General features: G+C 35.8%; 1 protein-coding gene across 16 annotated transcripts in view; it reads right to left on the bottom strand.

Moving 5' to 3' along the window:
• Nucleotides 1-25,792, bottom strand: part of MYCBP2 (MYC binding protein 2) — a 271,692-nt gene that overhangs the window by 226,530 nt on the left and 19,370 nt on the right. For all 16 annotated transcript variants that reach the window (XM_079903236.1, XM_079903224.1, XM_079903221.1 and 13 more), the window contains exons 2-3: nt 10,466-10,541; nt 1,911-2,126 (exon numbers count right to left, since the gene is read on the bottom strand). In XM_079903236.1, coding sequence (XP_079759362.1) covers nt 1,911-2,126; nt 10,466-10,541 — 292 coding nt within the window. The remainder of the gene's footprint in view (nt 1-1,910; nt 2,127-10,465; nt 10,542-25,792) is intronic.

The following is a 25,792-nucleotide window of genomic DNA, read 5'->3' on the forward strand; positions in this document are numbered from 1 at the left end:
CAGCTAGTATTTTTAATGGCAAGTTTGAACTCAGGCAGTTTGACTCTACTTCCCATATTCATCACTATACCCTGTTTCCTGACAGGTCAGTACTTGATGGAAAACTCAATATTAATTACTTGAGCTATTTGCTTTTCTTCTACTTTTCTTGTAAAGATCCCTTTTTGACTCTGCATCTTTTAACTCTGTTAATCATGCTAAAAATTCACTGTCTTAAGAATGCCTGATATTTTATTTCTTTAATACTCATTCATCCTGATGTTTTAAAACAGCCTAAGAATCAGTTGTTCTTGATTGTGCAGTACCTTTTAAATTGACTATAGTTTATTATTCAAAATCTGCATACCTGTGTGAAAGGTTTCTCTGGGTCTTTATTTTCCTTCCTAATGTTGAACCTAAGCTGAGTGATTACTATAGTACAGTGGGACTCACCCACACACAGAATGGAATTCTTATAACAAAAGTATACTTGATTCCTTCATATCCCCATATCCTAACTTAACAATGTATTTTTCCTCAACCTCCCCTAATTAAGCATAAGAAATCAGAATTAGAGACCATGCTCTTTACCTGGAGAAACTTATATGGAAAAGATGAGCCTGTTTGTTTTAAGTTGAAGAAAGAAGCTAGTAGAGAAGGTACAGTTAAGGACACTGGAGAGAAAACGAGTAAGGGGAAAAGGGTCCCAAGAGGAGATAAGGACATTTGAAGGTTGCTGATTAAGAGGCTGAGGAACTTCACAAAACCTCTACTACTCTATGAAACAGGAAGCAAGTCAACTGCTGAGAATAGGTGAGAAGAACCTGACAGTAATGATAAAGGACAGTGGTGAACTTATGAAGAGCCACCATGAAATGTACAAAATTAACAGATCAGGAACACAGCCTCTATCTGGCTTCTATTTCCAAGTAGTAAAGTAAGTATTTACATGATATCTTATGTATGCATATAAAGAAGTTTTCAAGGCACAATTTTAAGGTATCCATTTAATAAAAAGACAATATACACGAATCATTTATGATAAAGGAAATCATTTCAAAATGTCTGTATTTAGAAAAAAACAAATGCATAAATCATTTATAATAAAGGTAACATTTTAAAATATGTTTATATTTTTACCCATTCTTTTGTTAGAAATACTAACTACACATACTATATAGAAAAATATATATATAAAGTAACATTATAGTCTAAAAATATACCAATGCTTAAATAGAACAGAGTACCTTAAGAACAGTTTGTTCTACTTCAATACATGTTTCTATAACACCAATTAGATTATATGCCTCTGGTAAATATGGGAGTGATATCAGAACAATGCAGAATTGGTTCATATGTAATTTTTTTCCTAGGCAAAAGGAGCCAGGATAGCAAGAGTACAATTAACCTTATGCAGAAAAGGCAAAAGCTCTCAGCTCAGCTGCTGCACAACCAGGAGCACTTCTAGCTCTATTTCAAGAAAAATTACCCAGAGGGAGGAATGTGTCCCCAGCTTTTCGTGGCTCTTGGCTTGTAGTAATTTGCACTTCCTCTTGTGCCCACCTTAATAGCAGCTCACTGGCTCAGAGTCCCACTTCCATCTGCAATGGCTCAGTGCCCACAAGCCACCATTTCCCCTGTACTGCTTTTGTACATTTTTAACAGCCCCTGTAACAGACTCCAAGCCACTGAACTCCCTTCCTATGCTTTCCAAGTACTCCCCACTGAGGTACCAATTGTTGACTTTGTTAGCACTCCAATTATAAAGTTGCATAAAGTTTTCCTGATCTAGCTCAAACCTATTTTTACCCATAGGCTCTGTTATTTTCAGTGTGCAATTTTATTAAAAGCAAGGCATTTTAGCAATGCAAACATATGTATTAAAGCCCAAATATGTAGGTTATGCATCAAAGTGGATCTTAGTGACTTACCTTTGGAAGCTTGATAGGGGGCTCTTTAGATTCCTCCTCTTCATCACTATCTGATTCTCCACTCTGCACAGAGTTCTTAGATGCAGCTGCCAACGATGTTTCCTTTTTCTGCCATTCCAGAACGCAATGGCGTACATTGCAATAAATATTAAATGCCGAAGGATTGCTATGTAGTTTGATATCTGGTATGATTACTGTATTCTCCAAGTTTTCAGACTGAAATACAGGATATAATATTTCAATTTTATATTCCTTTCCATCATCATCAATTCTCATTTTTTTAAAAAAATTAAATATTAGACAGGCTAGATGATTTGTAGAAGTCACATAGGTGATACAGCAATAACCAACCTGATAAGGGCTGGAAAGACACCAGCAAAAAACTCATCAGGACTACCCTTTTACCCCACAATAGGAAAAGAGCCAACAAAGCTCAACTGCTGGATTCAAAGGATATTCATTTGTTGCTTTTCTGAGGGACACCAGATGTACTGCAGATTCTCAAAGGCCTACTACAAATGTTGAATTACATTTTGATTTCTTTCAAAAGTAGATATAGGGCCTTAAACAGAAATTAAGGCTAAAAAAAAAAAACTAATCCCTTAACTTTAGTCAATTCTAATTTCATTCTCATTCAAATAATGGTAATGCTAAGAAAACTACAGATTATGGGCATATGCTTTCTGAAAGCTCTCTCTTAGCTATCTGTCTTAATAAGTACTACAAATCACATGTTTGGTACTTTAATTGTTAAAATTAAATGCTCGGGAATTCCCTGATGGCGCAGTGGTTAAGAATCCGCCTGCCAAGGCAGAGGAAACGGGTTCAATCCCTGGTCCGGGAAGATCCCACATGCCGCGGAGCGATTAAGCCCGTGAACCACAACTACTGAAGCCCACGTGCTGCAACTACTGAAGCCCGCACGCCTAGAGCCCATGCTCCACAATGAGAAGCCACCGCAATGAGAAGCTGTGCACTGCAAAGAAGAGTAGCCCCCACTCACCGCAGCTAGAGAAAGCCCGTGCACAGCAACGAAGACCCAACACAGCCAAACAAACAAACAAACAAAAACAACTAAATACTCAATTTGTATTTTGGTCCAGCATTTTATTCATCAGACTCCAACCACATTTTTGAGATCAACATTTACATCATAAATATACAGAACTAGTTTAAGATAGTCTACAAATGCAAATTCCAACAATTAGAGTATGTCCAACAAGTATCCAAGGTAAATAAAATGACACTTTGAGTACCAAGAACATTTAGTCTCAAAATTCTACCCTTCTTCCATAAATAATTAGGAAAAAAATGGAGTACTTCTTGTTAAATCAAAGTATACTAAAGTTAACTGACATATAACATGTAAATAGGTCTTCCAGAGATATTAAAAACAAATATTAATAATTCAAATCCAACAATACTCTTAAAAAGATGATACATCATGATCAACTCAAACAAGGATGTACAACACTGGAAAAGCAATCCAAAATCCACACCAACAAAAGTAAGAGAAAAAAAAAATAAGACACTGTAAATAAACATGGAAGAAGCATTTGACAAAAATCAAATACCCATTCATGACAAAAGCCTAAGTAAATTAGGAACAGAAGAGAATTCCAAAACTGGATTAAGGGTATGTATGAAAAACACACAGCTAACATAGTAAAAGACTGAATGCCTTCACCCTAGATTGCAAACAAGGGAAAGATATCTACTCTCAGCAATCAGACTCAACAATGTGCTAGATATGCTATCCAGTGCAGTAACCCAAGAAAAAGAAATAAAAGGTATAGTTAGAAAGAAGAAATTATCTCCTAGAAATCAAATGTGTTTATTTGTAGGAGACATAAAAAAGAATCTTAAGTCTGCAAAAAAAAGTCACTAGTAATAATGTGTGGATTTAGCAAAGTCACAGGGTACCAAATAAATCTATAAAAATGAATAATATATCTATATCCTAGGAGTAAACAATTAAAATATGTAGTTTTAAAACTAGTAGCAGTAAAGTTACAGACTGGGAGAAAATGTTTGCAAACCACGTATCTGACAAACGACTAGCATCCAGCATATATAAAGAATTCTCAAAACTCAGAGAGTAGAAAACAAACAAGCAAACAGCCCAATTAGAAAATGGGCAAAAGACATGAACAGACATGTCACTGAAGAAGATATACAGAAGGCAGATAAGCACATGAAAAAAAGTTCAATATCATAAGCCATTAGGGAAATACAAATTAAAATAAAATGAGATTAGTACACACCTATCAGAAAGGCTAGAGTAAAAAATAGTGACATCAACAAATACTGGTGAAGATGTGGAGAAACTGGATCTCTCATACATTGCTGATGAGAATGTAAAATGATACAGAGACTAGAAAAAGTACAGCTTTTTCTTAGAAAATTAAACATGTATTTACAGTATAATCCAGCAGTTGCACTCTTAGGCATTTATACCAGAGGAATGAAAATTTATGTTTATAAAAACACCAGCACATGAATGTTCATAGAAGCTTTATTCAAAATAATCAAAACTGGAAACAACTCAGATGTTATTTAATGAATGAAGGGTTAAGCAAACTGTGGTATATCCATGCCATGGAACGCTTACTCAGCAATAAAAGGTGCAAGCTTGGTATATGCAACAACTTGGATGAATCTCAAGGAAATTATGCTAAGTGGAAAAGAACCAATCCCAAAAGGTTACATACTGCATGAGTCCATTTACATAACATTCTTGAAATGACAAATTACAGAGATGGAGAACAGATTTGTGGTTTGCAGAGGCTAGGGACAGGGTGAGGTTTGGAGGTGTCTTTGTTTATACAAAAGTAGTACAACGGTTCCTTATGATGAAACTGTTCTACACCTTCACTGTAGTAATGGTCACAAACACCCACACATGATAAAACTGCCTAAAACTAAATACACACAAACAAATAAGTGCATGTAAAACTGGTGAAATCTAAATAAGATCTGTAGGTTCTATCAATGTTAATTTCCTAGTAGTGATATTTACTATAGTTATGCTATACCTTACCAATGGGAGAAAATGGGTAAAGGGTACACAGGATCTCTCTATATTATTTCCTACAACTGTGTTCACATTACAATCTCAAAATTAAAACAAAATTTTTAAATAATAGCATTTACAATAACATCGAAAATATATAATTATTAGTTAAATTTAATAAAATTATGTACAATCTCTGTTCACTGAAAACCAAAATAATGTTGCTGAGAGAAATTAAAGAAGATAAATAAATGGAGAGAGAGACCATGTTCATCAATGAGAAGATTCCATTTCATTAAAATGGCAATTCTTCCCGAAACCTATATTCAGTGAAATCCCAATAAAAATTCCAGAGGCTTTCTAAAAATGGAAATTTACAAGTTGATTCTAAAATTTATATATAGAAACGTAAAGAACCTAAATTAACTATAGCAATTTTTTTTAAAAAGACCACAGTTAAAAACATATGACCTATTTCAAAACTACTATAATGAAGACAGTACAGTACTGGCATAAAGGTAAACATATAGATTAATTAAACACAATAAATTCCAGAAATAGGCTTAAACAAATACAGTCACCTGGTTTTTTACAAAGGTGCCAGGATGATTCAATGGGAAAAGATGTCTTTTTAAGAAATGATACTGGATCGACTGAATACCAACATGTGGAAAAATGAACATCAACCTTTATCTCATACCATACACAAAAATTAACTTGAAATGGATCACAGACCTACATGTAACAGCTAAAACTATAAAATCTGTAGAAGAAAATATAGAAGAAAATCTATGCGACCTTGGGGTAGACAAAGACTTAGAACATGTGAATCATAAAAAAAAATCAATTCGTTAAATTTATAAAACTTAAAAACCTTTGCTCTTATAAAGCACTCTACAAAAACAAAAAAGGCAAACCATAGAAGAGGAGAAATTATTTGCAACACAGCTGACAAAGGACTTTGATCTAAAATGTATAAAGTACCCTCAGAATTCAATAAGAAGACAGTTATAAAAAGGGGAGACGAGTTGAAGAGATTTCACAATAAAAAGACGTAATTGGTGAAAGGCACATCACATGATGATTATGATACTCACAACATTAGTCATGAGAGAAAAGCACAGTAAAACACCAGTGAGATACCCCTATATACTTATCAGAATGACTAAAATTTCGTGTAACACTCTTATAGAGTGAAAAACAGTGATATCTTTTCAGGAGTATTTTTTTTTCCTAGCATACAAACTTTGACCATAATTATTCCCTAGGAAATAATTTTAACTGCTTTAAAATCATTCATTTTCATCTATGATTCTAAATGCCCCTTTATTTTACACTAGAATAAAATTAATGTATTAAAAAAATGACTAAAATTTGAAAAGCTAACAAGATCATGTGTTTGCAAAGATGTGAAGCAACTGGACTTCTCATACACTACTGGTGGAACAGTAAAATGGAATAATCACTTTGGAAACAGTTTTCAGTTTCTCAAAAAGCTAAACATTCATCTACTACGCCACCTGCGAAGAAGAGTTAACACTGAGTTAACACTGCTTACTCCTTGTATTTCTCCAAGGGAACCATCACTGCCCCCTGGCCAGTACTTAGGAATGTGGTCTTTAGAGTTTCCTTTATATTAGGTATTGATGATTTTGTTACATACTCCTAGAGCAACCATACCCACTGGCTTGTCCGACTGCTTTGCAGAAATATCATGACTGACGATGTGAACCCAAGTTTCACTTGCTATGGCTGGCTGCATATCAGGATGTGTCTATGTGACCAGGTCCCCATAAAAGTCTCAGATCCTAAGACTCAAACGGGCTTCCCTGGACAGAAATGTTCCACACATATTCCTGCAGTTCACCACCAGAGAGAAATCATGTCCTGTGTGCTCACACAAGGAAGGACCAGGAGGCCCAGGCCATTACTCCCTAACCACCAACACATTTATTTTTCCTGCTGTTTACTCTGTACTTTTTGTTGTAATAAATCTTAGCCATTAGTATAAATTGCTTTCGAGTCTTATGAGTCCTTCTGGCAAATCATCGAAGAAAACATCACTTAATCATCCCACTCCTAGGTATTCACCCTCCCCAAAAAACAAAAACTTATACCCACACAAAGACTAATACACAAATTGTTCATAGCAGTTTTATTTGCAAGGGACAGAAACTGGAAACAACACCAAAACGTCCATCAACAGATGAACAGATTAACAAATTGGGATATATCCAAACAATGGGATACTAATCAGAAAAAAAAAAGGAAAGACTATTAATATATACAACTACATCAACACAACTCAAAATCATTATGCTGAGGGAAAGAAGCCAGATGCAAGACTATACCCAGTATGATCTCATTTATATGAAATTCTAGAAAATGAAAAATAATCTATAATGACAGAAAATATACCTGTGGTTGTGTACAGCTAGGGCTGTAAGGAGGGATGGAATGCAGCAGAGGATGAGGAAAGCCTTGGGGATGATGGAAAATTTCTAAACCTTGATTGTATCTTTCAAAACTCACTGAATTGTACACTTTATATCCCTGTCTCAGGTTCTACTATTAAGGAACCTGATCTAAGGCAGATACATTTGGTAGCAGGATGCTGAGGAAGTTTCCTGTGTAATGGATTTGACTTCTCTTATAAGGCAGTGAAGTCATTTGCTGGAGAGCAGAATTTATCAGAAGTTTGAGGAGAGTGGCAAAGGTCTGAAATAGCCACAGGAAAATTGGAAGAACTATCTGACCAGAAAAAACAAGAAGAGAGTCTGGCTATGGATGGTCCATTTGATACTGGTAATCATGAAACTGTACTGGTATCAATAAATTCTTGTTTAACTCCTTTTAGCAGTACATGGTACTCACCTGCAGGGAAAGAGGGAAAGATGGCTGGATTTGTACAGGACTGAGTTTTGTCAGATAAATCCAACAAATGTACATGAGAGAAAGGAAGATGTGGTAGGCAGAATAATGGCCTCCAAAAATATATACCCCCTAATCCCTAGAACCTGAGAATATGTCATCTTACATGGCAAAAGGGAGCCGGCAGATATGACTAAATTAAGAATTTTGAGATGGGGGATTATTATGGATTATCTAGGTAGGCCCAAAGTAATCCCAAGGGTCCTTATAAATGGGAGAGGGTGGCAAGATGGAAGGAAGCACAACCCAAAGAATGCAGGCAGGCTCTAGAAGCCAGACAAGGCAAGGCAATGAACTCTCTTCTAGAGCCTCCAGGAAGAATATAGCCTTGCTGACACTCTGATTTTAGCCCAGTGAGATCCATTTTAGACTTCAGACTTCCAGAACCATAAGATAATTTATATTGTTTTAAGCGATAAAGTTTGTGTAATTTGTTACAGCAGCCATAAAGAACTAATACAGGAGATTAAGCAAGAATTTTTCTAAAAATACTGTAGCATCTATACTGGATAAGAAGGAAAGTAAATGAAGGAGATGGCTAATGGAGAAACAGAGGGGTCAATGACAGCAATAAAGAAGGAGATGAAGAAGTATAGCTAAATGGCATTTTAAAAATAACTTTTATAAAAAGAGAGTGGATAAAAAATACTCCAAAAACAGTAATAGAGGGCAAAGAGACTAACACCACCATTTTATGAGCAGTAAATGTTTCTTACTCATCTTTGCATCCCAAATACCAAGCACAAGGCCTGCACAGAGTCAGTGTGCAATTAAAGTCTGAGGTGTAAATGAAGTTTTTTTATATCAGTCTTATCACAAGCTGCTCCTAAAAAAGCAGATATAAAACCTGAAGGCCAACAGAAGAAAGATGAATTATGAAGGGAGCAAAGCTAGTTAGAGACAGAACTGAAGTGGAAGAAAGAGCTTGACGTCCCATATCTTCCTGGATATCACATGCCACCACTTTTAGGAAAATCAACAAATGAAACCTTAAAAAGGGCTTTAAAAGATTTTCAATATTCCCATATTCCAACTCTGCACACAGCAACAAAAAGTGGAAAAGGGTTAGAAGTAGTAAATCTGAATGACTATTTACTTGTTAAAGGTTTTCACATACTAAGTATAGTAAGAATGCTTTCCACTTCCCTCTTCTGTCCCCAAAGCAGTAGTACGACATGATATAGTGAACATATATTATTTATCTGCCCACCCAGCAACATTTCCCTTAGGGCAACCACTCCTCCCATTCCACATAGCCTGCTAATCAGGGTGCTCACCTATAGTCCATCACAAGGTTACAAACATAACTCAGTCTAACCAATCAAAGTACCCCATCTTCCAGGTCAAAGTGAATGATGCAGGTCAATCAAAAACCCTATCCAAGATTTTCTGCCACAACTAGTAGAAGAAATCGCCTTTTGCTTAAAGAAAATAAAGCTGGAGCTCCCAGCAGCCTTAGTCCTCAGCCACAGGCAATAAACCCACACTCAGAGGAAAAGAGAAGCAAGAGGATTTGATGATATTATTATAATCTCTGGGTCCAACTGATCAATTCCATCCCTTATCCTTCTATTTTTGGTTCACTACTTTAAAGGAGATTTCTCTCAGTTATAAGAGCAAAAATACTCATTAAAAAGTGCAGGAAACAACTGTCTCTAGAACTTAAATATGATATACAACCCAAGCTAAGTGATTGTTTCTATAACCAAAAGTAGAGCTCTTCAAAAATCACAAGTATGATTGCTTTCTTCCTCCTGTCTAAGCTTCTTGCTACTGTTCATTAGAAAAGAGATTCTTTTACAAAAAGCTGTATCTGGTCCCTGAAAATGTTTAAGAAAAAACTAGATGGATTTTATAGAGAAGATATCTGCACTGGGTAGAAGAACAGATCCTTGATCTCTAAGGTACCACCTAATTCAAATATTCTCTATTGCCTTTTTTTTGTACAGCCACCAACAATCTAAAGAAGCTCAGAACAGTCAAAAGTCTATAGATGCACCAAGATACTCTCTAATTCATAATGTATGCATAGGTATGAGACAAACCAAATCCAAGTCCCAACTCACAAGCCAATTTTACTCAGTTTCCAGTACATGTAGTCAGAGTGAAAAAAGAGAAGAGAAATATATATCTTCCCCCAAAGGACTGATCAAAGGAAACAAGAATAAATAATAAATAATTTTCAGCACCCAGATAATAACTTCCAGGCTGCTGGTCAAAAAGATGCCAAAAAGATGAAACTAAACAGTGTGACCAAATAATAAGGGGTTTTTAAAAATTACTTTAGCACACAGAAATAAAATGGTTTGCTAATTACACTCATACCTTATTTTTTTTATTGAGGTATAGTTGATGTACAATATTATACAAGTTTCAGGTGTACAACACAGTGATTCACAATTTTTAAAGGTTATATTCCGCTTATAGTTATTATAAAATATTGGCTATATTCCCTATATTGTACTATATATCTTTGCAGCTTGTTTATTTTATACATAGTAGTTTGTACCTCTTACCTCTTACCAAAATTAAAATTACCTTTTTAATTTTGGCATTTTTATTCAAATTAATAAAAAAGTCCTTACTCCCTATAAATTGCTAACAGTTTTACCTTGCTTCTTGTCTTCACTTTTGATTTGCTCTTCTGTTTTCTTTTCAACTTCTTCTTATTTAAAATTTTCTTATTCCTAAAAATGTAAAAAAAAAAAATTGAAGAATTATGGAAGTTCATATTTTAGAACATATAAAGCTATTAAAAATAGGTACTTCCAAAACAGATGAATAATTCTTGTATAAACTTTCTATGAAACAATATACTCTAGATGTACATATAAGATACTAACATACAATATGAGCTATTGACATGACAGCAAAATACTGGATAGCTAAGAAATACACATTAAATTATTTTTTAAACGTGAATTCTGCAAATACTTTTATAAAATTTAAAAATTGTAAAAAGCCATCAAATGAAATTTTTAAAACTTTATTCAAAAGTGGGGCTGCTAATAAATACCAGTTATGTTCCCTTCCCAGAAAAATCTGCTCTTTGTAGTAGTCAGGGCTACAGTGCAAAAAGGGTCAGGAGCCCATTTTTACTAAATTACTACAGGAAAACTCCAACTCATATACTTCTCATATCCAGCAGCCAGTTTTTCATAACATCACAGCCCTAAGACCAAATTATTCTTTAAGAAAAAGGAAGCCCCTGAATGACTTTGAGAAAAGTTTTTAATGTGGCTAAGAATTAATGGAAGAAACCCAAATTGAGGAAAATGTATTTTCATCTCATTTAATATTTTTTTACATCTACCATGCTGAAGTGTACACTGCTAGGTACGTAAGACATAAGATGGAAAGGACAGTTCTTTTGCTCAAGGAGCTCAGAGACCTGGATGAAAAGCATAGTTTAAGGATCCAGCAAAAGGATGCTACTGCTATAACAAAGACAAAAGGTGAAGCGGAGGAGGAGGAGGAAGAGGAAAAGGGAAGGATTTGCGGAGGAGGAGAAGGGAGAGACTCCAGATGCTACAGAGGTCAGGTCCTTAACACTTGGTAACTAATGTAGTGGAAGCTGTGACCAAATAAAAAAGTCGTAAGGCTAGGTCACTTGGAGATAGGGATGTCATTCACAAAACAGGGAAGTCAAGGGGAAGAATTAGTTTGCAGAAGGAAAAAATGAGTTTGATTTTGAAAATGTTTGACCTCAAGACACTAAAACGTCAACAAAATACACATGAACAAGCATATGAAAAATTTATCCTTGACACTATCTTCAGCTTCATACTTTAAACTAAAAAAAAATCACAAAATCCTACCAATTATATCTTGTAAGCAGTTCTTGAATCTATCTACATCACCTCTACTGCTGATATGCTAATAATGTAAGTAACCTCTACCTCCTGCCTGGACCACTGCGAAAGCTTCATAAAAAAGCTTCATTTCTGCACATCCACGTCTGCCCCTCTTCAATCCATTTTTCATATAAGCACTCAAGTCAACTTTTTAAAAAACAAACGAATAGGTAATTCTCCCACTATAAACTCTACTAATATATTCTCAGTTCTCTTAGATAAAGACCAAAAGCACTGACGTGGTTTAAAAGATCCTCTACTAACATCTGACTTCCACCAGTCTCTCCCACCTCGTTTTGCATCCTTCTCCAACTTGTTCATCACATTCCAGCCACAAGGACTATTTATTCCATTGTTTGAACCTGCTAATAAGCTCCTTAGCAGCTTTTTCTTAGGGGCTTTTTCTCCCTCTTCCGGGAATTCTATCCCACATCTCTTGCTAACCCCTATTCATCTTTGAGGTCCCAGTATAAGTGTCACTTACTCAGGAGTGTCCCAGACTAGGCTAGTTTCCCTAACATCCGTTCTCATTTCATCTTATACTTGTGTCTCATTGTGTAACCTACAACCTGTATGTTTGGAATTATTTGTTTAATGCATCACTCTCACCAAGCTGTAAGCTCCAAGAGTGCAGAGGCCAAATCGTTCTTGTTCACTGCTCCAGCCTCTGTGCTCAGAAAAGTACCTGAAACAAAGTACTCAACAGTACTTTGAGAGACAGAGAAAGTGGGAGGAAGGAGAGAGGACAGGGAGAAGAGAAGGAAGTTCAGAGCTATAGCTACCAGCCTTACTTAGAGAGAAAAATAAGCAGAGGGCCAAGGATGGATCCATAGATACATGAATACATTTAAAGGATATCTAGGGGTTGGCGGCGTGAACACAGCCTGCAGGGGGTTAGCGCACCACGGCTAGCCGGGAGGGAGTCCGGGGAAAAGTCTGGACCTGCCGAAGAGGCAAGAGACTTTTTCTTCCCTCTTTGTTTCCTGGTGCGCGAAGAGGGGATTAAGAGCGCTGCTTAAAGGAGATCCAGAGACGGGCGTGAGCCGCGGCTAAAAGCACGGACCCCAGAGACGGGCATGAGACGCTAAGGCTGCTGCTGCCCCCACCAAGAAGCCTGTGTGCGAGCACAGGTCACTATCCACACCCTCCTTCCGGGAGCCTGTGCAGCCCACCACTGCCAGGGTCCCGGGGTCCAGGGACAACTTCCCCGGGAGAACGTACGGCGCGCCTCAGGCTGGTGCAACGTCACTCCGGCCTCTGCCGCCGCAGGCCCGCCCCACTGCGTACCCATCCCTCCCCCCCGGCCTGAGTGAGCCAGAGCCCCCGAATCAGCGGCTCCTTTAACCCCGTCCTGTCTGAGCGAAGAACAGACGCCCTCCGGCGACCTACACGTAGAGGCGGGGACAAATCCAAAGCTGAACCCCTGGGAGCTGTGAGAACAAAGAAGAGAAAGGGAAATCTCTCCCAGCAGCCTCAGAAGCAGCGGATTAAAGCTCCACAAGCAACTTGATGTACCCTGCATCTGTGGAATACCTGAATAGACAACCAATCATCCCAAATTAAGGAAGTGGACTTTAGGAGCAAGATCTATGATATTTTTCCCCTTTTCCTCTTTTTGTGAGTGTGTATGTGTATACTTCTGTGTGAGATTTTGTCTGTATAGCTTTGCTTCCACCATTTGTTCTAGGGTTCTATCCGTCCGTTTTTTTTTTTTTCCTTAAAAAACTTTATTTTCTTAATAATTATTTTTTATTTTAATAACTTTATTTTCTTATTTTATTTTCCTTCTTTCTTTCTTTCCTTCCTTCCCTCCTCCCTCCTTCCCTCCTTTCTTTCTTTCTTTCTTTTTCTTTCTTTCTCTCTCTTTCTTTCTATTTTTTCTCCCTTTTATTCTGAGCCGTGTGGATGAAAGGCTCTGGGTGCTCCAGCCAGGAGTCAATGCTGTGCCTCTGAGGTGGGAGAGCCAACTTCAGGACACTGGTCCACAAAAGACCTCCCAGATCCACATCATATCAAAAGGCAAAAATCTCCCAGAGATCTCCATCTCACTACCAACACCCAGCTTCACTCAATGACCAGCAAGCTACAGTGCTGGACACCTTATGCCAAACAACTAGCAAGACAGGAGCACAACCCCAGCCATTAGCAGAAAGGCTGCCTAAAATCATAATAAGTCCACAGACACCCCAAAAACACCACCAGACGTGGACCTGCCCACCAGAAAGACAAGATCCAGCCTCATCCATCAGAACACAGGCACGAGTCCCCTCCACCAGGAAGCTTACACAACCAACTGAAAAAACTTTAGCCACTGGGGACAGACACCAAAAACAACGGGAACTACAAACCTGCAGCCTGCAAAAAGGAAACCCCAAACACAGTAAGATAAGCAAAATGAGAAGACAGAAAAACCCACAGCAGATAAAGGAGCAAGATAAAAACCCACCAGACCTAACAAATGAAGAGGAAACAGGCAGTCTACCTGAAAAAGAATTCAGAATAATGATAGTAAAGCTGATCCAAAATCTTGGAAATAGACTAGACAAAATGCAAGAAACATTTAACAAGGACCTAGAAGAACTAAAGATGAAACAAACAATGATGAACAACACAATAAATGAAATTGAAAATACTCTAGATGGGATCAATAGCAGAATAACTGAGGCAGAAGAACGGATAAGTGACCTGGAAGATAAAATAGTGGAAATGACTACTACAGAGCATAATAAAAAAAAAAGAATGAAAAGAATTGAGGACAGTCTCAGAGACCTGTGGGACAACATTAAACGCACCAACATTCGAATTATAGGTGTTCCAGAAGAAGAAGAGAAAAAGAAAGGGACTGAGAAAATATTTGAAGAGATTATAGTTGAAACCTTCCCTAATATAGGAAAGGAAATAGTTAATCAAGTCCAGGAAGCACAGAGAGCCCCATACAGGATAAATCCAAGGAGAAATACGCCAAGACACATATTAATCAAACTGTCAAAAATTAAATACAAAGGAAACATATTAAAAGCAGCAAGGGAAAAACAACAAACAACACACAAGGGAATCCCCATAAGGTTAACAGCTGATCTTAAAGCAGAAACTCTGCAAGCCAGAAGGGACTGGCAGGACATATTTAAAGTGATGAAGGAGAAAAACCTGCAACCAAGATTACTCTACCCAGCAAGCATCTCATTCAGATTTGATGGAGAAATTAAAACATTTACAGACAAGCAAAAGCTAAGAGAATTCAGCACCACCAAACCAGCTTTACAACAAATGCTAAAGGAACTTCTCTAGGCAAGAAACACAAGAGAAGGAAAAGACCTACAATAACAAACCCAAAACAATTAAGAAAATGGGAATAGGAACATACATATCGATAATTACCTTAAATGTAAATGGATTAAATGCTCCCACCAAACGACACAGACTGGCTGAATGGATACAAAAACAGTACCCATACATATGCTGTCTACAAGAGACCCACTTCAGACCTAGAGACACATACAGACTGAAAGTAAGGGAATGGAAAAAGATATTCCATGCAAATGGAAACCAAAAGAAAGCTGGAGTAGCAATTCTCATATCAGACAAAATAGACATTAAAATAAAGACTATTAGAAGAGACAAAGAAGAACACTACATAATGATCAAGGGATCGATCTAAGAAGAAGATATAACAATTGTAAATATTTATGCACCCAACATAGGAGCACCTCAGTACATAAGGCAAATACTAACAGCCATAAAAGGGGAAATCGACAGTAATACATTCATAGTAGGGGACTTTAACACCCCACTTTCACCAATGGACAGATCATCCAAAATGAAAATAAATAAGGAAACACAAGCTTTAAATGATACATTAAACGAGATGGACTTAATTGATATTTACAGGACACTCCATCCAAGAACAACAGAATACACATTTTTCTCAAGTGCTCATGGAACATTCTCCAGAATAGATCATATCTTGGGTCACAAATCAAGCCTTGGCAAATTTAAGAAAATTGAAATTGTATCAAGTATCTTTTCCGACCACAACGCTATGACACTAGATTATCAATTACAGAAAAAGATTTGTAAAAAATACAAACACATGGAGGCTAAACAATACACTACTTAATAACGAAGTGATCACTGAAGAAATCAAAGAGGAAATCAAAAAATAGCTACAAACAAATGACAATGGAGACACGATGACCCAAAACCTATGGGATGCAGCAAAAGCAGTTCTACGAGGGAAGTTTATAGCAATACAATCCTACCTTAAGAAACAGGAAACATCTCGAATAAAACAACCTAACCTTGCACCTAAAGCAATTAGAGAAAGAAAAACAAAAAAACCTCAAAGTTAGCAGAAGGAAAGAAATCATAAAAATCAGGTCAGAAATAAATGAAAAAGAAATGAAGGAAACGATAGCAAAGATCAATGAAACTAAAAGCTGGTTCTTTGAGAAGATAAACAAAATTGATAAACCATTAGCCAGACTCAACAAGAAAAAAACGGAGAAGACTCAAATCAACAGAATTAGAAATGAAAAAGGAGAAGTAACAACTGACACTGCAGAAATACAAAAGATCATGAGAGAATACTACAAGCAACTCTGTGCCAATAAAATGGACAAACTGGAAGAAATGGACAAATTCTTAGAAATGCACAACCTGCCAAGACTGAATCAGGAAGAAATAGAAAATATGAACAGACCAATCACAAGCACTGAAATTGAAACTGTGATTAAAAATCTTCCAACAAACAAAAGCCCAGGACCAGATGGCTTCACAGGCGAATTCTATCAAACATTTAGAGAAGAGATAACACCTATCCTTCTCAAACTCTTCCAAAATATAGCAGAGGAAGGAACACTCCCAAACTCATTCTACGAGGCCACCATCACCTTGATACCAAAACCAGACAAGGTTGTCACAAAGAAAGAAAACTACAGGCCAATTATCACTGATGAACATAGATGCAAAAATCCTCAACAAAATACTAGCAAAAGGATCCAAAAGCACATTAAAAGGATCATACACCATGATCAAGTGGGGTTTATTCCAGGAATGCAAGGATCCTTCAATAAACGCAGATCAATCAACATGATACACCATATTAACAAACTGAAGGAGAAAAACCATATGATCATCTCAATAGATGCAGAGAAAGCTTTTGACAAAATTCAACACCCATTTATGATAAAAACCCTGCAGAAAGTAGGCACAGAGGAAACTTTCCTCAACATAATAAAGGCCATATATGACAAACCCACAGCCAACATCGTCCTCAATGGTGAAAAACTGCAACCATTTCCAGTAAGATCAGGAACAAGACAAGGTTGCCCACTCTCACCACTCTTATTCAACATAGTTTTGGAAGTTTTAGCCACAGCAATCAGAGAAGAAAAGGAAATAAAAGGAATCCAAATCAGAAAAGAAGGAGTAAAGCTGTCACTGTTTGCAGATGACATGATAGTATACATAGAGAATCCTAAAGATGCTACCAGAAAACTACTAGAGCTAATCAATGAATTTGGTAAAGTAGCAGGATACAAAATTAATGCACAGAAATCTCTGGCATTCCTATACACTAATGATGAAAAATCTGAAAGTGAAATCAAGAAAACACTCCTATTTACCACTGCAACAAAAAGAAAACAAATCTAGGAATAAACCTACCTAAGGAGACAAAAGACCTGTATGCAGAAAATTATAAGACACTGATGAAAGAAATTAAAGATGATACAAATAGATGGAGAGACATACCATGTTCTTGGATTGGAAGAATCAACATTGTGAAAATGACTCTATTCCCCAAAGCAATGTACAGATTCAATGCAATCCCTATCAAACTACCACTGGCATTTTTCACAGAACTAGAACAAAAAATTTCACAATTTGTATGGAAACATAAAAGACCCAGAATAGTCAAAGCAATCTTGGGAATGAAAAATGGAGCTGGAGGAATCAGGCTCCCTTACTTCAGACTATACTACAAAGCTAAAGTAAGCAAGACAGTATGGTACTGGCACAAAAACAGAGAGATAGATCAATGGAACAGGATAGAAAGCCCAGAGATAAACCCATGCACATAGGGTCACCTTATCTTTGATAAAGGAGGCAAGAGTATATAATGGAGAAAAGACAGCCTCTTCAATAAGTGGTGCTGGAAAAACTGGACAGGTGCATGTAAAAGTATGAGATTAGATCACTCCCTAACAGCATACACAAAAATAAGCTCAAAATGGATTAAAGACCTAAATGTAAGGCCAGAAACTATCAAACTCTTAGAGGAAAACACAGGCAGAACACTCTATGACATAAATCACAGCAAGATCCTTTTTGACCCACCTCCTAGAGAAATGGAAATAAAAACAAAAATAAACAAATGGTACCTAATGAAACTTGAAAGCTTTTGCACAGCGAAGGAAACCATAAACAAGACCAAAAGACAACCCTCAGAATGGGAGAAAATATTTGCAAATGAAGCAACTGACAAAGGATTAATCTCCAAAATTTATAAGCAGCTCATGCAGCTCAAGAACAAAAAAAACAAACAACCCAATGCAAAAATGGCCAGAAGACCTAAATAGACATTTCTCCAAAGAAGATATACAGACTGCCAACAAACACATGAAAGGATGCTCAACATCATTAATCATTCGAGAAGTGCAAATCAAAACTACAATGAGATGTCATCTCACACCAGTCAGAATGGCCATCATCAAAAAATCTATAAACAATAAATGCTGGAGAGGGTGTGGAGAAAAGGGAACACTCTTGCACTGCTGGTGGGAATGTGAATTGGTACAGCCACTATGGAGAACAGTATGGAAGTTCCTTAAAAAACTACAAATAGAACTACCATATGACCCAGCAATCCCACTACTGGGCATATACCCTGTGAAAACCATAACTCAAAAAGAGTCATGTACCAAAATGTTCATTGCAGGTCTATTTACAATAGCCCGGAGATGGAAACAACCTAATTGTCCATCATCGGATGAATGGATAAAGAAGATGTGGCACATATATACAATGGAATATTACTCAGCCATAAAAAGAAACGAAATTGAGCTATTTGTAATGAGGTGGATGGACCTAGAGTCTGTTATACAGAGTGAAGTTAGTCAGAAAGAGAAAGACAAATACCGTATGCTAACACATATATATGGAATTTAAGAAAAAAAATGTCATGAAGAACCTAGGGGTAAGACAGGAATAAAGACACAGACCTGCTAGAGAATGGACTTGAGGATATGGGGAGGGGGAAGGGTAAGCTGTGACAAAGTGAGAGAGTGGCATGGACATGTATACACTACCAAATGTAAAATAGATAGCTAGTGGGAAGCAGCCGCATAGCACAGGGATTTCAGCTCGGTGACCACCTAGAGGGGTGGTATAGGGAGGCTGGGAGGGAGGAAGACACAAGAGGGAAGAGATATGGGAACATATGTATATGTATAAATGATTCACTTTGTTATAAAGCAGAAACTAACACACCATTGTAAAGCAATTATTCTTCAATAAAGATGTAAAATAAATAAATAAATAAAATTAAATAAAATAAAGGATATCTAGCCAGAAATGTCCATTAAGGAATTATCCATGGGAGTATTTTACTCAGATTTTGGTGCAAAGGAGGTAATGAAAATCATGTATATAGATGGGATTTCCCCAAGATAGCATGCTACAAAAGAAAAGAGAAAGAGAGTAATAGTATCAAATGCTACACATGAACAGATATACCTCCTCACATAATATATTCAACTATGAGCAAAAAATATTTATTTCAACATTTTCCCTTTCAGCACCTGCATCAGTGCCTGACACATCATGGATGTTCAAGAAATATCAGGTGAATAAACAAGTTGATGAAAAGCAATGAGTATTTTTCATGTGTGGTTTAGGAAACCAACTTTCCTTTATACTCAAAGTTTACTTAAGTGAAATCAGTTATTTGAGCAAAAGGAATATGTAAATGCTAAAAGGTTAGCCCTTTCTATACAATTTAGAAAAGCACGAAGGTTCATTCAAAACCAGTCTTCCGAGAAACAGAATTTATAAATATAAATTAAGATGAATTTCCTGAAGCCTACTTATCACGGACTTAAATTTTCCAAAACATATAACAATACTTTTGTCTGTTTTGTTTAACAGACCTTCTTAAAGTTCAAATGACTTTATACATATTCCTAAAATATTTCTTTTTATGCATTTGGCATTTAATTAGTTTAATTAAAATTAATTTAATTTGGCACAATTTTAATGAATCTGGACCCACCAAATCCTGCATACAAATCAGCTGAAAAATCAGCTTTCCCCAAATCCCCACAAATTGATTTTACTGTGTTTTTTGTTGATTTGGCTGTTTTAGAAGTAGACAGTTATCCAAAAGAGTTAGTAATAAGCTAAAAATTATATGTGGAAAATCTGTATTCAACATTAGAAAATAAAAATGCTATTTTTTAGTAATATAACATCCCACTATATGACTGCATTTCAGAACTAAGCTTAAATAAACTTTTCATGGTATCTGAGGATGGAGAGATAAAAGAAAAACTCTAGAAACAAGTCTTACACATTAAAATTTCACTGTGGAATTTCTGATGATTTAGGACTTTAAATCCTAAATCAATAGGAGCTTAATGAAGAATGTCTGGAATTGGTCCCATAAGATTTTTAGTCTTCTCATAAAAAAAAACCTCATACCCATGAGATTTGAAAGAATTACGGGTAGTAATGAAAGGCAAAGGTTATTAACATGCTCTAAATATTTATTTTAAAATATTTACTTTAAAAATTCCAAAGAAGAAATTCTCTTAATAGCTACCACTGTTTAGTAAAACCAAATACTTCTGTAATAAGAACAAATGAATTTTGCAAGTTGTTCTATGATATAGATCATTAGTTTCTATAACAACTTATTACTGAGTCTATTTTCTAACAAAACAAAAATTAGCCATAATTTAATTTAAAACTTCTCTGACTCTAAATCTGTTTCTTCATTTGCAAAATAAAGAGATAAAAGAGATTATCTCTGAGGTCCCTTCCAACTCTAAAATGCTAGTATTTAAATAACTCAAAACTCAAAGAACTTACGGAATAAGAGGGTTTCAGTCTTTTGTTCAATTTCCCTTAAAAATGAGAAATGAAAAATTCCTGAGTCTATGATCTAAGACAGGAATAGGCAAATTTATTTCTATAAAGGGACAGATAATAGATATTTTATACTTTGTGGGCCATAAGATCTCTGTTGCAATTACTCATCTGTTAGCATGAAAGCAGCCATAGACAACACAAAAATAGATGAATGTGGCTGTATTACAATCCGATTGTAATTTCTGGATATTGAAATTTGAATTTCATACAATTTTCATGTGTCACAAAATATTTGTCTCCTTTTATTTTTTTATTTATATAGCTATTTATGTACGTATGTATTTTAAAAATGTAAGAACCATTCTTAGTTCACAGGCCATACAAAAAAAGGAACTGAGTCGGATTTGGTCTGTGGACCATAGTTTGTTGACCCTTGACCTAGAGTATATTTTGATAAACAGGCTCATATCAGAAGGAAAAAAAATTAGTATGCAACACAGATAAAAATATTCAGAATATCACTATGCTTATATCAATAAGCACCCTTACAATTATCTGCCTTTCTTTCTGCAAAGATAAACTCCCGACTTTCACTTTTCTTTTACTAAAGTAAGATACCAGATAGAAGCAACCATTGTTTTTCCTTCAAAAACTAGACTAATATAGAAAGATCTGGAAGCAACTGAGGATTGGATGAAGTAAAAATCCAGAGATGGAAGAGCACTTCCAAGTTGAGCAGAGATCGCTGGCATTTTCTTGCATGAAGGCATTTGCAGAGTTTGGGTACAAGTGAGGATTGAGCTCACTAAAGGAAACCAAAAACTCGGGTGCTTTATAGATGTCTGCATGGGCTGGAATGACAGACTGGAATCTAGAAAAGCTCCGAATATGTGGCCAGGACATCTAATAGTACATCTGCTTAGTGGTGGGGCACTGAAGAAAGATAGGGAGGCTGGGCCAAAAGGGCAGGGTCGATTTCCCATAATTGCCCAGTTTTAGAAGACAGAATCTCAGCAGATGGAGGAATCGACTTTATCTCTGATTTGGACTGAGGTAGCCAACACCTCACGCTATCTGTCTAGCACAATAAAGAACAAACCTTTCTGGAAGAAAATATCACCTGAAATAAATTAACTGTTCTTTTACACATAATGTTAGGCATAAAGTAAACATATTAAGAGACATCCAAAGAAGCAAAATAATGTGATAGACAGATAATCAAGAGAAAACCAGACAATCAGACAGACTCAAGATAACCCAGACTGACATTAGGAGGCAAGGACCTGACATAGATGCAAAGTTGAACAAAATGGATGAAATGATGTAATTTTCAAGAAAAAAAATTTTTTTAAAAAGCCAAGTGTATTTCCTGGAACAGAAAAATCAATATCTGAAATTAAGAACTTGTCAAAAGACTCTAATAAGCAGAATAGACCAGAGGAAAACAGAATTCACTGACTTGCAGACAGGCCAAGAAAAAATATCCAAACTCCCCCAAAGAGAAAATAATGTGATGAACAAAAAAGAGAGTATGAAACATGCAGGACACAGTCAAATCGTCTCATATTCACGTAATTGTAATCTCAGAAAGAGAGAGAAAATGAGAATGGAACAAAAGCAACAGGTGAGGAAATAATTGATGATAATTTTACAAAAGTAAAGAAAGAAATCAACCCAGAGATTCAAGAAATTCAGGGAACTCTCAAGCAGGAAAATGCAAAGAAAACCACACCTAGGCACACCAGATGCTTGGCACAGTCAAATTGCTGAAACAAAGGATAGAAAGAAAATTTTAAAAGCAGCCAGAGAAGAAAAGATACATTTGAAGAAACAATAAGATTGATACCTTCTATTCTTTGTGTTGAAAGTGCTGAGGGGTGGAGAATAGGGGGGATTAGCAACCTAGAATTATATATATCTATCAAATATATCCTTTAAAAATGAAGACAGGGCCTTCCCTGGCGGTCCAGTGGTTAAGACTTTGCCTTCCAATGCAGGGGGTGAGGGTTTGATACCTGGTCGGGGAGCTAAGATCCCACATGCCTCGCAGCCAAAAAACCAAAACATAAAAACAGAAGCAATATTGTAACAAATTCAATAAAGACTTTAAAAATGGTCCACATCAAAAAAAAATTTTTATTAATGAAGACAAAAATAGAGATAATTTTAGATCCACAAAAGTTGACACAATTCCTTGTTAATATACCAACACTACAAGATATACCAAAGAAAGGTCTTCCTTTAAAAATTGCTATGTCAAAATTTTAAATGAAAGGACACAGACTAAAAGTAAAAGGACTGCAGAAGATATATCTTGTACACACTCACCGGCCTCCCAAAAAAAGCTGGTGTGGCTATATTAATATTTGACAAAGTAATTTTTAAGGCTAGAAGTGTTATTAGAGATAAGCAGAACATTTCATAATGCTGAAAGGGTCAATTCAATAGGAAGACACAAAAATCCTAAATGCGAATGAATCTAGTAACAACAGCATAGCTTCAACATATATAAAGCAAAACTGAGAGACGTAAAAAAAGAAAAGACAAATCCACAGTCAAAAAAATCAGATTTTAACATACTTCTATCTAACTGATACAACAAGTAGAGGACAAAACAGCATGGGTGCAGGAAAATGTAAAAACATGATTAATCAACTTGACCTAACTGACATACATAGAAAACCACATCCAACAACTGCAGAATACACATTCTTTTTTAAGGCAGATAGAATATTTACCAAAATAGATGATATGCTGGACAACAGACCAAGGCGCAACATGTTTCCAAGGACGATGATCACAGAAAAATTAAACTATAAACCAACAGCAGAAAGAAAATTAAGAAATTCTCAAATGTTTGAAAAATCTAAAAAAACAGATTTCTAAATAACCTATGGGTCAAAGAGCTATAATAGAGACTTACAATGGAAATTAGAAAATATTTTCAATGGAATAAAAATTAAATATGACATATCAAAACTTGTGGCATGTCACTGAAGCAGTACTTTGGGGAAATATATAGCTTTCCGCATACAAATGCATACAATGAAAAAAGAAAGCTTGAAAGTAAATGATGTAGGCTTACAACTTAAGCTAGAAAGAAGAGAGCAAATTCAATGTAAAGAATGTAGAAGGAGATGGGACTTCCCTGATGGTCCAGTGGCTAAGACTTCATGCTCCCAATGCAGGGGCCCAGGTTCAATCCCTGGTCAGGGAACTAGATCCCACATGCCGCAACTAAGAGTTTGCATGCCGCAAGTAGAGTCCACATGCTGCAACTAAAGATCCTGCATGCCGCAACTAAGGATCCCACATGCCACAACTAAGACCTGGCACAGCCAAATAAATAAATAAATTTTAAAAATAAAAGTAGAAAGTAGAAGGAGAGAAATAAAAATAAGAGCAGATATCAATGAAACAGGAAGCACCCATTCAATAGAGGAAATCAAGGAGTCAAAACGGATTCTCTGAAAAGATTAATAAATCTAATAAACCTCTAGAAAGATTGGTCAGGAAAAAATAAAACCACAAGTTACCCATATGAGAAATAAATTAGAAAGGGGACATAATTACAGACACTGCCCATAAATTTCACAACTTAAATAAAAGGACAAATTCCTTGTAAAAATATAACTTCTTGACACTAAACAAGGAAAAAACACAATATCTGAATAGTCATATCTGTTAAAGAAATTGAATCCCTAGTCAAAACCTTCTCACAAAAAAAAAAACCTCTAGACTCAGATGGCTTTACCAGAGAATTCCTTCAAACACTTAAAAGAATTCACTGGTACAGTCTTTCAAACAATATCAGTCTTAGACTAACTCTTCCAGAGACTATAAAAAGAAGAAACATTTCCCAACTCATTTTGTGAGGTTAGCATAATTCTGATACCAAAGTCTGAAAAGGATATTTCAAAATAAGAAAATTTCAGGCCAGTATCTCCCATGAACATAGAAACAAAAATACTACATAGGCAAAAAGTAGAAACAACTGAAATGTTCATGAACTGATGAATGGATTAAACAACGTGTGGCACATCCATATAATAGAATATTATTCAGCCATAAAAAAGAATGCAGTAGGCACATGCTACGATATGGATAAACCTTGAAAACATTATGCTAAGCGAAAGAAGCAAAGTCCACAAAAGATCACAGATGGTATGATTCCATTTATATAAATGTCCAGATAGGCAAATCCATAGAAACAGGAAGCTGATTACTGGTTGCTAGGGGCTGACGGAAAGGAGACAGAGAGTGACTACAAGAGGATATGGGATTTATTTGGGGAGTGAATAAAAATGTTCTGGTTGCACAAAGTTATGAATATATTAAAAATAATTGAATGATATACTTTGAAAAGGTCTATTTTATGGTATGTGAATTTCATATCTCAATACAAAAATTATGAGGAAAAAAAGCCATTGACCTAAAAATAATTTCAGTGTCCATCAACATATAAAAAGGATAATAAATAAAATGCAAAATTTACTTTTTAAATGTTTCCCCTTATTCTGAATAAGAGGAATAAGCAGAAAAATATTATTATTTCAACAGAAGCAGAAATGTTATTTTATAAAACTCAACAATCATTTGTGATGAAATGCCTCATTAAGTAGGAAAAGAAGGGAAGCTACTTAATCTAATTAAGATTATCAACAAAAACCCTACAGCTAACATTATACTTAATTATATTCGATGATGAAAAATTAAATACTTCCACTAAGAATGGGAAAAAACACAAGAACTTACATTGTCACCATTTCTATTTAATACTGCACAGGAAGTCAGTAAGTCAAGCAAAAGAAATAAAAGTCATAATGGTTGAAAAGGAAAAAGTAAAGCATTTTTATTTGTAGACAACATAACCATGTTTATAGGAAATGCAAAATAATCCACAAATAAAGAATTAATAAATAAATTATCAAGGTCAGTAAATAGAAGACCAATTTTAAAAAATCAACTAATTTATAAAACACCATATGTAAACTGAA

The sequence above is a fragment of the Stenella coeruleoalba genome, assembly GCF_951394435.1.
Source record: "Stenella coeruleoalba genome assembly, chromosome: 18".
Taxonomy (NCBI): domain Eukaryota; kingdom Metazoa; phylum Chordata; class Mammalia; order Artiodactyla; family Delphinidae; genus Stenella; species Stenella coeruleoalba.